Genomic DNA, 13,511 nt, shown 5'->3' with positions numbered 1-13,511 from the left:
AATTGCTTGAAAGCAACCAGAATTAAACAGAAATTGTTGGTTTGGTTTTCTATCAGAAGGAGGCAAATGGCAAGGGAAAATTTCTATTCCCAGGGCAATTTTTAGGATATGCTATGCAGTCAATCAACACCTATCTCAACATCCTATATTTTATAAATTTTGTTTTATTTTGAAACATAAATGCCACTAACTTAGTGGTCTGTTCCCATGAGTTTTAATGCTATAACTATGTGATCCGAGGCAAACACACTGAGGCACATTGAGTTTTACCTTCTTCAAACCTAAAATTAACACATTGAATTCAATGATTGTAATGTCTTTTTGAGAGCCCTAAAATTTTATTATGCTGAAATTTTAATCCAAACAATATTCCACAGAACTAAAAAAATATGTGCCAGGCACTGAGTAATGTTAATATTAAAAAGTCATAAACATGCAGAAGTCTTCACTGAAATGGTTATTAAGGAAACAAACTAGCTTATATTCTGTTTTTAATTCCACTGTATTTTTAGGACAAAATATTCTAACATATTTTCAGGAAGAATTCAACTAAGAGGTTTTTTACTTAACTCAGTTAAACAGTAAATTAAATGAACCAGAACATTTTAGGTTCATCCTGGTTAATCGGGGGATTATTGTTGTATATTTCGTAGTGGCAATATAATAGCTAGCTTTCAAGGTCATTGGATTAGTAGAGGGAGATCAGGTGCTCACAGAGTGGAAGGCATGTGTAGATTGTCCCACCATGTTGACGAAGTGCTGGGGACAAAGTGCACTGACAGCCAAGTTGTCCCGAGGCTTAGAAAGAGGAAGATACCTGGGGGATCTGCACCACTGCACTGTATTGCAAGCTTGGAGCAGTGACGTTATTCCATGTGACTTCATTTAGTTTTTGCATTTGGCTGGACTATGTTTCTTAATTATAGAGATGGGCATCTCTTATAATAGTGTGTGCAGTGCAGGCACAGCACCTGGAAGCAACTGAAAACTCATCAAGTTGGTTCTTGTCTGGAAGAACAGCCTTTTTCGTAAAGAAACTGAGGATTTAGATATCATTACATAACTTCCTAAGAAATATCATTCTTGGGGGCTGCTTGATTTCAAAGTAGGTAGTCTTTGCACTACAATAAAGAGTATAGTATGTTGGTGCTGCATTTATGTTGAAGTTTAGTAACGTGTGATAGCACCTGGGGTTAGGGAGATGACTCAGTAGGTAAGAGCACTGGCTGTGCAAGTAAAAAGAACCAAGTTCAGTCCCCAGCACACATTAAAAAAGTTATGTGTGTAAGTCCAATGCTAAGGCACTGGGAGAATCCTTAGAGCTCACTGCTCAGCCAGTGTGACATAAAAGTAGGAGGTCCAAGTTCAGTGAGAGATCCCATCACAAGGACACTAAGTGGAAGAGCAACAGAGGAGGACAGCCAATGCTCTATGCTGGCCTCTGTATGTGGGGTGTACATACAAGTATGCACCATGTACACACACATACACACAAAGGAAAGAAAATGGATGATAGCCCTTAATAAACATATTACCTTAGAAATTAAATAAAGAAACTATTAATGCAGACAGGAGTCTTGATCGTTGTTGTCCAATAATTTTCACTGATAGCCACTGGTCACTTGGTGAATATTACCCAACATTCATGGAGAGGATGAGCTTGATTTGTCAGAAAAACATTGCTTTAGAAAAAGTGGTCTTGTCTTTTGCCACCACCTTTCAAAGATACCTCCATCTTCACCCTCAGGCCTACTGAGCTGCAAACAAACTGTCAGTTATGGGTAAGAGGCAATGTCTCTGTGAATAATGTCCCAACATGTAGCTGTAACAATCTTTCTTCCCCCTCTTCTGCAAATTTCCCTGAGCCATGTTGAGTTTATTTTAGGTCTTCTTCAATGATGAGGTCTTTGGAGCCTCTGTGTCTGCAGATATCTGATTTGGTAGAAGTTGAGTGATCTCTGTGTCTATCTCCTTCATCATTGTGCATGTATCAGGGTCACATAGAAAGCAGCACTCTTGTTTTTTTCCCCAATTACTCTTAGTTTCAGCTGGGATCCTGTCGAGGTAATATGGGGTAGTTATCTCCTTAGGATCTGTTTCCATCTGAAAAATAGAGGCAAATTTTCTAATGGAGAGTGAAGTTAGCACCAGAAAAATGTGATAACCATTGTTATTTTAGAGAGTTTAATAGGTATAGGCCTTCTTGTAACCCACAATTGGTGAGAGCTTGATAATGTAGAGCAGGCTCATTTTTGGATATGGTTCTGACTTGTTTTCCAGCTCTAGCTATGAGTTCTGTTCCACTGAGCAGATCAGTTAGCCAAACCAAGAGCAGTTGTTTACCCACCATGACTGTGTGCCACTATTACACTTGTGTGAGTATCACATTCAGATGTTTGCTGCTGAGTAGCGTAGACTATGAGTTGCTTAGACAGATGTTGGCTATTTTCCCGCAGTCGATCATGTAGCACCTTCTGGCCCTAGACAAGCTAACTGTCTGGAGACTGACTCTCTCCCAGATTCCAGCCAGGCCACTCCATGTTCCATACCAACAGCATATGGTGTCATTCTTACTCATCATAATTTCAAACATATTTGCTGCAGTTGTACCAAAAATAAAATTCCCCCTTAGGTTGATGGCACTCATGAGTTCTAGATGGGATTATGCCATAAATTTTATAATCTAAACTCTATAACTGCATAAAGGCTATAGGAAATAGGTTAAAAAAAGCTTGTAATAACTCACAGGCATTCACACTTCTTGCTAACTCAATCAATCCCACTATTTGGGTTCCCCAATCATAATTTCAATCAACATGTAGCCGCATTGCATACGATAACCTGAGGAGAAGCAGGTCAGGTGGATGCATAGGTAATGTCACTTAGGCCAACCAATCAGAAGCAGCTTTAAGAACAGGCCTCTAAATAAATGCAATATTTCCATAGTTTTAATCATTTATAAGACAAGTAACCTCACAAATTCCTTAGATTCTCAGGGGACATTCACTTTTCTAGATACTACTTTCTAGATTACACATGACACAGTTCAAAGGACCATTCTCCTAAAAGGATATGTTTATATATGTAAAAAAAAAAAGTCTTAAAAGAAAGTGAATTTTAGGTTATATTTTGTTTAAGGAATTATAAAATTGTATTTCTTTGGGCACAATATCCAGCAGATTATATACAGCAGAATTTCACTGAGGCAGGGGGTACCAAGACAAAATATTAAGAATATGAATAAAATATAAAACTGTGATAATCAGAATTGAATCCTAATATGTGGGCTGGAGAGATTGCTTAGTGGTTAAGGCACTTGCCAAAGGACAAAGGACCCAGGTTTGATTCCCCAGGACCCAAATAGCCAGATTCACCAGGGGTTGCAAGCATATGGAGTTTGTTTGCAGCAGCCAAACACCCTGGCCCACTCATTCTCTCCCTCTCTCTCTCCTTCCTATTTCTCTCTCTCTTTGAAATAAATAAATAAAAATAAGAAACAAGAATTAAATCCTAATGTGTTGTCAGCTTAACAAAAGGATGCTAGGCTGTGTTTGCCGAAAGTGGGAAAAAGTCTGGAAATGCCAATGAATGGATTTTTCTGTCAGCAAAGAATGCCTTGTTGCCTGTGTTTGCTTTGATAACTCATACCTAGTGTGGTCTCTGTTGCAAGATATTTTCTGTTGGGTGTTTAGAACATTTGAAATAGGTATGTCTCCAACTTTTTATAAAACAGTGCATGGTAGCTGTTTCTTGTGCAAAGAATGTGTGCCATGGGGTCTGAGGTTTGGCCATAGGGTTTACTGATTCCTGTTTATCTACGAAGACTGTTCTTTTTTTCTTAGAAGAAATAGGGCTTATTCTGGGTATGAATGCATCACACAACTGAGAGTTAAGGGAACACAGAGAGGGGAACTAGGCCCCATCTCAATGCAGTTGCTCCCTAAACCACAGGTTTCACCCATCTGCAACTTGTGTGAGTCGATGAGGAGTTATTTAGAAGGCTCTGGAGATGCAGGAAGTGAGAGTAACTAGAAATGGCTGAACAGCAAGTTTTATTTAGACTCGTAATGAAAGATTTGCAACTAGTTACCACAATGTAAGAAAGTATTTATATCCCAGTATAACAAAATGTTTTAAAAGTAGTTATTCTCTTCCCACTTTAGAGGAGAGAGCATTGACTGTTTTACCTATCAGAACATCTAGCTGTAGAAGTATCATGTTAACCAAAAGAAAGTGAGGAGTTTTTACATCTTATGTGAGCAATATTTATCTTCCATGAAAAAAGTCACTAGAAATGCTTTGTACATCAACCTATAATTTGGCTTCATTTTTGCATTTCTCTTTTTGTCACTTTGTATTTGTCCTGTTTGGAGGTAGGGTCTCACACTAGCCCGGGATGACCCAGAAACTGCTCTGCAGGCAAGGCAGGTGTTGAACTCACATTTTTCCTTCTCCTTGAGCTTCCAGCATGCTGTGATTAAAGTCATAAGCCACCACTGCTGCGTTCACTCTTGTATTTCTTATCCTGGAATTTTGTGCTCTGTGAAATATGAATTAAATTGTGTAAGTTTTAGTTTACCAAAATCATTACTGGACATAGCTGAACAACAGCTTTCAAATATCATCATTATGTTAGGATGTAATGTCTGTTTACTAGCAGGTATGCACTAGCAAAACCCCCGTGTGCATGTCACAATTTCCTAAAGAAACTTTTTTTCAGTAAATTTATGAATTGCCTGCAGTTCATGATGAAACCATACAGAGTTCTAAAAGCCTTTATCGTTCATTTAGCGTTTCTGGCATTAGTGATACTTCACTCGGGAACGGGTTCTGAGACCATATTCGGTTTGTCAGCCATGTTGTAAAGAGGCTCAACCCCCGACACTGAAGTGACCTAGCTAACCCTCTAAGCCAGTACATGCACTCAGCAACGTTTTGTATCAATAGATTGAGAGATCTCATTTTATTTAATTTCACATGGTAATAGGAGCATATGGGTTGCACCACAGAAAATAAAATACAATTATATTTTTTGTTCCTTTACCCTTTTAGAAATAGTTGTTTATCCTGAAAAATTCTTCAGTCTCTAATACTTTTCTGATGTGTTGGGTACAGAGGTGTGTGTGTGTGTATGTGTGTGTGTGTGTGTGTGTGTGTGTGTGTGTGTGTGTATGCGAAAGACAGCGGGAAGGAGAGAGATGGGGGGTTGGAATTCTGACTACCAAGACCTGGCTTTCCATGAGTTCTCAGGATCCAAGATCAGGCCCTCATGCTTATGTAATAAGCACTTTTCCCACAGGGCTATTTTCTGGTACCTAAACTTTATTTTGTTAACATTATTTTGTTTTTTTGATTTGAAGTTTCCTAATAGCTTGTCCAAATGAAGAGCAAAAATATTTTTTTAATAAAAATAGGATGCATTTAACATTGGCACTTGAGCATTTCTTGAAATATAGTCATACAGGTCCTGTAACATGCAAAATTTAGGATTTTAGGACCAGTTTTTATTTCAACAAAGGGGTTGGATGGCTATACAATGTAAAACCTGGATTGCAATAAGGAGTGTTACAACTGAAATTTGCTATGCTCACAAATCAAGACTCTTCCAAACAGTGTTTCCTTTAGAATTCTGAGAATTTTTAAAACTGTCTTATCAGAGAAAGAGGGACAGATGTGGGGGGATTCATTCCATACAAGGCTAATCTCAGCAAGGCACTCATCCAGTCATTACATACTCTACATCTCCAGCCTCTAACCATGATTTTTCAAAAGTTCATACAATATGGATTATTTTCTATTTATTGGACATGACTTCTCATGTCCTGAAAAGCAATCTAATTAAATGTCTCATTCAGCCTTGAAACAAATGAGTTTTGAGGGGTACAGGACCCATGATATAAAACAATGTAGAACTTTGCTGAGAGCTCTCTCTGTCCTGGGCTCATGTAAACTTTGAGGACCCTGGGTGAAGCTTGTTTTCTGGCATCTGTTTAGGTTTGCACAGGTGGCGGCTGTACAGTGAGTGAACCCAGTGAGGCCTTGATGGAGGAGATGGTTCCGGAAGGTGTGCCAGCCCCCACAGCCCTCTCCTCCTCTCCCGACTCCTTTAACATCTCTTGGACTGAGCCCGAGTATCCGAATGGTAAGTGAACTCTTTTAGCCTCAAGTTAAAAACATGATTAGCAAAGGTAAATTAATATTCTAAATGGCAGCTTATATGTGGTGCTTAATTTTTAATGATCATTTTAGCACATAAAATACCTGAGATAGTATCATTGTAGTTGGGGAGATTGTGGTTTTTAGGCTAATACTCAGTTTTGGTGGCTCAAAAGTGCTCCCTTTTGATAGTTCTTGTGTACTGCAAGTCACTTCTACTGTGCTCCAGGAGAGAGGAAGCGATGCAGGGTGCTGCTTTGAGAGTGACCCTGTGTCCTCATTGACTTTCTGTTTTTAAGAGTCACGAGTTCTTCCTTGGAGAAGGAGAGAGGTGGGGAATCAGTGCATATATTGTATTTCAAAATTCTTTTGATTTAATGAGTTGATTTTAAAAGAGGCCACTGTGAACTCTATATTGTTTAATATACTATTTATAAATATTTCAGCATGCAGTTTTAAACAATGCATGTGTTAAACATGCATACATTTATGCATATTTAACTTAAAGTAGGGTGTGTTTGTTTATATGTGACATATATGTCCTTGGACTGTATAGATAATTAAGCTATACAGTTAAATTTTCCTAAAATAAAAAAAAAAGTTGTTTATGAGAAAAAAGAACTTTATGGTTTTGGTAGAAATTGTGTTATTCAGGTACTGGAAATATCTTTAGATTTGCACAATATAGAGACATTGTTTCACACTGATGGAAACTAACAGCTGATTAAATTCTGTTCTGCTTTAAGACAAATACCAAAAAGAAACACCAGGCATGGTGGCTCATGCCTTTAATCCCAGCACTTAGGAGGCAAAGGTAGGAAGATAACCATGAGTTCAAGGCCATCCTGGGCTATAATGAGACCCTACCTCAAAAAAGAAAATCAATAAGAATTAATATCATAGAAATGATGTTAAGTAACTTATTACTGAAAATTGAAGCGGCCTCTTTTAACATATCTAAAAGAATTAAACAAAAATAGCAGTCTTATTAGTTTGTCTTGTGTTTTCCATGATAATAATTATTCTAACTGTCCCATCTTAACCAAACTGTTGGCAAATGTGGTAGAATCTATTCAAGGTAGTGGAGCAAGTTCTGATAAATAGAACAAGTGATTATCTCTGCTACTGAAACTCTTCCTATAATGTTACAAATGTCCCAATAAAGAAAAACAAGTGGATGATTATCTGATATCAAAAATCTTGTCACACTTTTTACTCCCCAAAGACATCTAGTCTATAGGTGGCAATGAAAATGTTAATGATTCATTCTTATTGGGTAATTGTTAAATGGTAATGCATGATTTGCACAGGACAATGCTGCCCTCCATTTCATTTGGAACAAAAACTATAATTGCCTTGGACTCATTGGTTGTCTAAGGAAATACCTTCCACATCTCACAGATCTTTGCTTATAATGCTTTCTACACTTACTAAGCTGATATTTTTTAAAGGAGGGGCAGCTGGGGAGTTGGCTTAGTGGTTAAGACACTTGCCTGCAAAGCCAAAGGACCCAGGTTCCATTCCCCAGGATCCACGTAAGCCAGATGCACAAGGTGGCACAAGTGTCTGGAGTATGTTTGCAGCAGCTAGAGGCCCTGTGTGCCCTTATCTGCCTCTCTCTCTCTGCTTCTTTTCTCAATCTCAAATAAATAAATAAATATAAATAATTTTTTCAAAAAGGAAAAAAAAAAACCTTCAGAAACCTGAGGAGCAAAGTCTAATACCACATGTCACTTAAAACTGGTAATAATCCTTCCCCAAGGTGTTCAACAAAAAGCCTGGGTAAATGTGGCTTTAGTTGTTACAGAGAAAAGCTACTAACTTGGTCCTGTTTTTCAGTCCCTGTGGCTATATATACTCCAAGACTGCTTTGTGTATTGGTTGCTGTAGCAACAGCCCCAGGAATTCATACCTGACACCTAATAGCTGTTCAATTAAAATGTTGACAATTATTACTATCCAAACAAAAAAGGAATTGAAAATTCATAGGAAAATGTGAACATTTGTTAACTGGGGTACCACTGATGTGCAAAACAACATGGAAATTCCTCAAAAAATTGAAACATAGAAATGGCATGTGTCCCATTAATCCCACTTCTCAGAATATGCCCAAGAGCATGGTAAGTAGGATATGGAATGAGGATCTACTGAACACCCATACTTATGACAATATTACCATCAGATGGCTAGATGAATAAACAAAATGTATGCAGGCAGTGGCATCTTATTTTGTCTGAAGAGGGGAAGGCTGCCGTATACAAAGGTGGGAACATCATGATACATGTGGTGAGCCAGAAGAAAGAGAAAAACTCATCATGATTCCACCTATACAAGGTTCCTATAGCAGTGAAACTCATAAAATTAGAGTTCAACCTAAGGGCTGGTGGAAGGGGAAGTGGACATGTGCTATTTCATGGGAACAGAGTATTGGATTTTCAAAATGGAAAGAGATCTCCTTTACAAAGTGTGTGTGTGTGTGTGTGTGTGTGTGTGTGTGTGTGTGTGTGTGTGACTCAGCTAGAATTCTTTACACTTAAATAGCAGGGGTGTAGCTCACAGGTGGTAGAGCACTTGTTTAATATTCATGACACCTTGCGCTCTGTGCCCAGCACCACATAAATGGCATATGGTGACACACACCTGTAATATCGACATTTGATGGGTAGAGGCAAGGAGAATAAGAAGTTCAAGGACATTCTTGGCTACATAGGAATTTGTAGACCAGCCTGGGCTACATAGTTCATTGAAAAAAAAAAGATTAAGACAGTTTATTTTGTTAAGTTTTACCATAATATAATAAGTGATACAAAGAGGTTACAATACTTTTCAGTTAATTTTAAAACCAGAATAAAGAATTAAAAACAGCTAATTCAAAACCAATAAAAATTCATCAATTAATGATCACATAAATATCTATGAGTGAAATATAGATTTATTTTGCAAGTGCAAGACTGACCACAGTATTTGTCTATCACAGGACTTGCTTTTCACACTTAATGTAGGAGAAATATCTGTTTCTGGAGGTCAGTTGGACCTTAATTTCATTCTTTCAAAGGAAGAATAGAATCCCACCAGAGGGCTTCTCTGCCATGGCCTTTTAAGATGGACATCTTAGTTTCCAACGTTACAGATCATGCTCCTTGTTGTTAATTGATTAGTCTCCATGTGCGTATTTTTAGCATAGAATCATGATCACATGATTCATAGTTTGGGCTGTGATTGCCTTCAGACGTGTCTTGCTTATTTCTTCATGCTTACTTAGATGATGGCTTAGCATTCCAGCTCTGTGTTTCTCTAATAGTCCTTTTTATCCCTATTCCCTATGGAAAATGTGATCTTGCAAGCTGTGATTTAAACAGTTTAAAACCTCTAAGAAAAGTGACTTTTAGGGCCAAGGTACCTATGAGCGTTTATGGCAAGGGACCTTGACTCTTTCTGAGTGGTATCATTAACCAGCAAAGAGAAGTAGCATGGGGGTTACTGTCTAATAAATCTGTGACCTGTATTGTGTAGATTACAACTGCATAATGAGAATTACACGTTAGAGACCTTCCAAATGCTCCTGAGCCATATTCCCTTTTAGAGGCTTAGGTCTGAGAGTCTTGAAATACAGTTTTCCCTCACACTAGAAGTCAACCTTGCTGAGGCAGCAAAGTTTCCTGACAATGCCATACTCACTCCTCCGTTTCTTGTACAGCACTATAAATGTCTCTATAAAAATGATACCTTGAATGAATTTGAATGCATGTTTTTAAGAATAGTAACTGGACTTTAGAATATGAAACTTCTATTAATTATTAATCATTGAAGTGTCTCAGAACTATTTCTTTTCATTTTGTTGTGTTTTGTTTTATTGTATGTGTGTCCGTGTATGCATGGTATGTGTGCATGTGTATATGTATACATATATGTGTGTAGTGAACATATTTACACATATAGGAAAGCCAAAAGTTGACATTGTGTCTTCCTCAATTACTCTGCAACATATTTTCTGAGACCAGGTCTTGCAGTGAACCTGGAACTAATGGATTTGGCTAGTCAGTGAGCCCTAAGGATCCTCCTGTGTATACCACCCCCATGCAAGGATTACATAGGTGTGCCACCATGCCTGGCATTTTTATGTCAGTGCCCAGGAACCAGACACAGGCCCTCATGATTGTACAGCAAGGACCTTATCCATTGAATCACCTCCCCGCTGCTCTTTTAGGGTTGCTGGAGTAGACGGTGAAAAGAAGAGGGCAGGAGTCATTTGCGCCACGTAAACTGCTATAGTTCCAGCTCAGGCCAGGGTGCCAACGCCTGCGCACATGATGTTAAAAAGCTGTTGAAAGCCAGGTGTGATGGCACACACCTTTAATCCCAGCACATCAGAGGCAGAAATAGGAGGGTTGCCTTGAGTTCAAGGCCACCCCAAGACTATGCAGTGAATTCCAGGTCAGCCTCAGCTAGAGTAAGACCCTATCTTACAAATCTGGAAATAACTCCCTAGTAGATGTATTGATGTCAGAGGCATATGCATATGCAGCATACCATGTGTACAAGCACACACTTACAGCAAACCTCAATCAGTGTGCACAAACATACATAGCACACTTCATACAGTGTGGAAAAACATGCTTACAGTACACTTCATACCATGTGTACTAACTTATCCCATAGTTCTGTAGTGTCAGGGGCATGATGTCAGTGGTGATGAGGAGGAACGATATACTCCCTCTTGGCTTCGGGAAGTGTGTGCACATGCATACAGAACAGTCCTTCCACATAAGAGCTCACCAGACTGGCGAACATTGCTGGGTATTCCAAAGGAAGACGATTTGTTTTGCACACCCCAGTGTGGAAGCTGTGTGGTACCATGACTAGGATTTGTTCATGCAGAAATGTGGGTTGTGAAAGCTTGGCACAGTTACAAAGTAACATGTCCTCATTTGAAGAAATGAAGCCATGGAAATCAATTTCTATAAGGTATGTACATGAAGGTGTATGAATAAATAGTAATGTTACTATCCCACCCAGGTATCAAAAGAAGCTATGATTTATAGCTATTTGTATAGCATCTTAATCCCCCAAATTAGCCCATGAAACAGGTATTATCACAATGAGAAAAAAAAAACACATAGATTTGACTCCATGTGTACTGGTGCACACCTTTAATCCCAGCACTCAGGAGATGGAGGAAGGAGGATCGCCATGAGTTCAAGGCCACCCTGAGACTACAGAGTGAATAGTGAATTCCAGCTCAGCCTGAGCTAGAGCAAGACCCTACTTCAAAAAAGCAAAAAAAAAAAAAAAAAAAGCTCAGATCTGTAAGAACTAAGTATCTCGCTCAAATTCAAGACAGCTAAGGAGGAATGTGACACACAGTAAGTTTTGAAGGGCAAAAGGTGTTTATTCCATGCACTGTAGTTCTCTTCCTTCACTTTTAAAGATTGCTCTAAGTATGGCATTCCATCCAGACATATGAGCAGACAGGAGAGAAATCATTTGCTGTGTGTATGTGTGGTGCGTGGTGTACGCAGTGCGTGTTTGCAGATATATGGCCATCCGCCTTGTGACACGTGCAGAAGTCAAAGGAGAAGGTCTGGCATGCTCTCCTGTCCTCCTGGAAAGATTTCTTCCATCTTGTTTGCTTTTTCACTGACCCTATATATTTTTTTCTTTTTTCTTTTTTTTCTGATCAGATTGTGGGCAAATGAGCCCCTGTGATCCTGTCTCCACGCCTCTTAGCACTGGAGTTACAGGAATGTGTGGCCATATTCAGATTTTCACATGGGTGCTGGAGACTGAGCTCAGTTCCCCATGTTTGCAAAAGTAAACTTCCCAACTGAGCCAACTCCCCACCCCCCAAAGGGATTTCTGTTAGCTTTACCCATTTGTGTTTTGTTCACAGAGGCTATATTCAAAGTTTATGTAATATTTGTTACTATTTTCTCTGGCCTTAAATAAATAGCTATTTTGTGTTTCATTTTCATTTTGAAGTAACTTTTGTGCAACTGGCATTTGACTTTCTTTTCTTTCTGGAAATACTGTTTTAATAGGTGCTCTGGCTTGAGGAATTCAGTGAGTCACCCAGGAGAACTGCTGACAATTTGAACAAACCCTGTGTGTCTTTATGAAACACCTCCCATCAGTTTGTCAGGCAGAATTTCCCAAGCACAGCCTTTTTTAGATTGCGTTGATGCCATTTTTAGGAGAACATAACTGTAATAAGGCATTTTCCCACAGTGTGAGAGCTCATCTCTCTTTTCCTTTTTAATTGAAGGATCAAGTATTCACACAGGGAGATACCTGCCACACTCAATCACCATCTGCACCTTGGGGGAAGCCTGCAGTTGATATTCATGTTGTCAAGTCGCATGGAAAAAAAGAAAAAACAAATATGTTTGGAGCATCTAGATTCACTATGCATGTTATTTTTATGACACACTAAAGTGTGGCTGTTTAATCCTTACAGTAAACAGAGTTCTTCCTTGTAAATAGAGATACCTTGTATTCAATTTACATTATATTGTATTGAATTTCCTTGGTTGCATATGACAACCTATTGAACACCTTCAGAAATACAACTTGGCATGGCATGATGAAGAGGCACAAAGATATATACCCTAGTGAATGTGCTTTGTGGGCAATTATGATTCTGCTTCCCTGTTAAAATTAAACACCTTAAAATTCTATCATTATAGAAACAGATGATGAAGTTGAAATCACTCACATTGTGCAGCCAATAAGAATCAAGGGTTCATTTTGTGGATTTCCTGCTGAAGAATGGATTGTGTAGAGCTGGATGAAATAGCTTGGTCGCCCTTTGTCCCATACCATGATACAGGTTCTCATAGCTACATTTTTGATGCCTAGCCTGAAAGATTAAGCAAAATTAAACATGGAAAATACAATAAAATGATAATAATATTTTCTATTGTATTTTTTTCATTTTCCTTTTTAAATTCCACACTTTACTCTCTTTCACTGTTCCCTGTACCCTTCAAGGCTACAGGAAAATCGGTAAACAGAAGCTGTAAAGTATAAACCATAATGTTCTGTGAAGTGTGGATTCTGGATTTGTTAGTGCCATCACATTGCCCTGCCGATTTTAGCTGTATGACAGGGACCTGATACTGTACCGCTCATCTGCAGATGGAAAACAGAGCTCATTCACAGCATCAGAGCAGCTCCTCTCTCATGGCTTCCCATTTTTCTGCCCATGAACAGCAGTAAAGGAGGAGAGGAGAGGAGAGGAGAGGAGAGGAGAGGAGAGGAGAGGAGAGGAGAGGAGAGGAGAGGAGAGGAGAGGAGAGGAGAGGAGAGGAGAAGAGAAGAGGGGAGGAGAGGAGAGCAGAGGACTCTAATGCCCTGGC

At 38.9% G+C, this 13,511-nt stretch overlaps 1 protein-coding gene across 1 annotated transcript in view; it reads left to right on the top strand.

Moving 5' to 3' along the window:
* Ush2a (usherin) overlaps positions 1-13,511 on the top strand; it is a 755,222-nt gene that overhangs the window by 392,766 nt on the left and 348,945 nt on the right. The window contains exon 34 of the mRNA XM_004672003.2: positions 5,995-6,142. Within this exon, the coding sequence (XP_004672060.2) occupies positions 5,995-6,142 (148 nt within the window). The remainder of the gene's footprint in view (positions 1-5,994; positions 6,143-13,511) is intronic.

Source organism: Jaculus jaculus, chromosome 1 (genome assembly GCF_020740685.1).
Source record: "Jaculus jaculus isolate mJacJac1 chromosome 1, mJacJac1.mat.Y.cur, whole genome shotgun sequence".
In the NCBI taxonomy this organism is placed as follows: domain Eukaryota; kingdom Metazoa; phylum Chordata; class Mammalia; order Rodentia; family Dipodidae; genus Jaculus; species Jaculus jaculus.
This window is presented reverse-complemented; position numbering and strand designations above follow the sequence as displayed.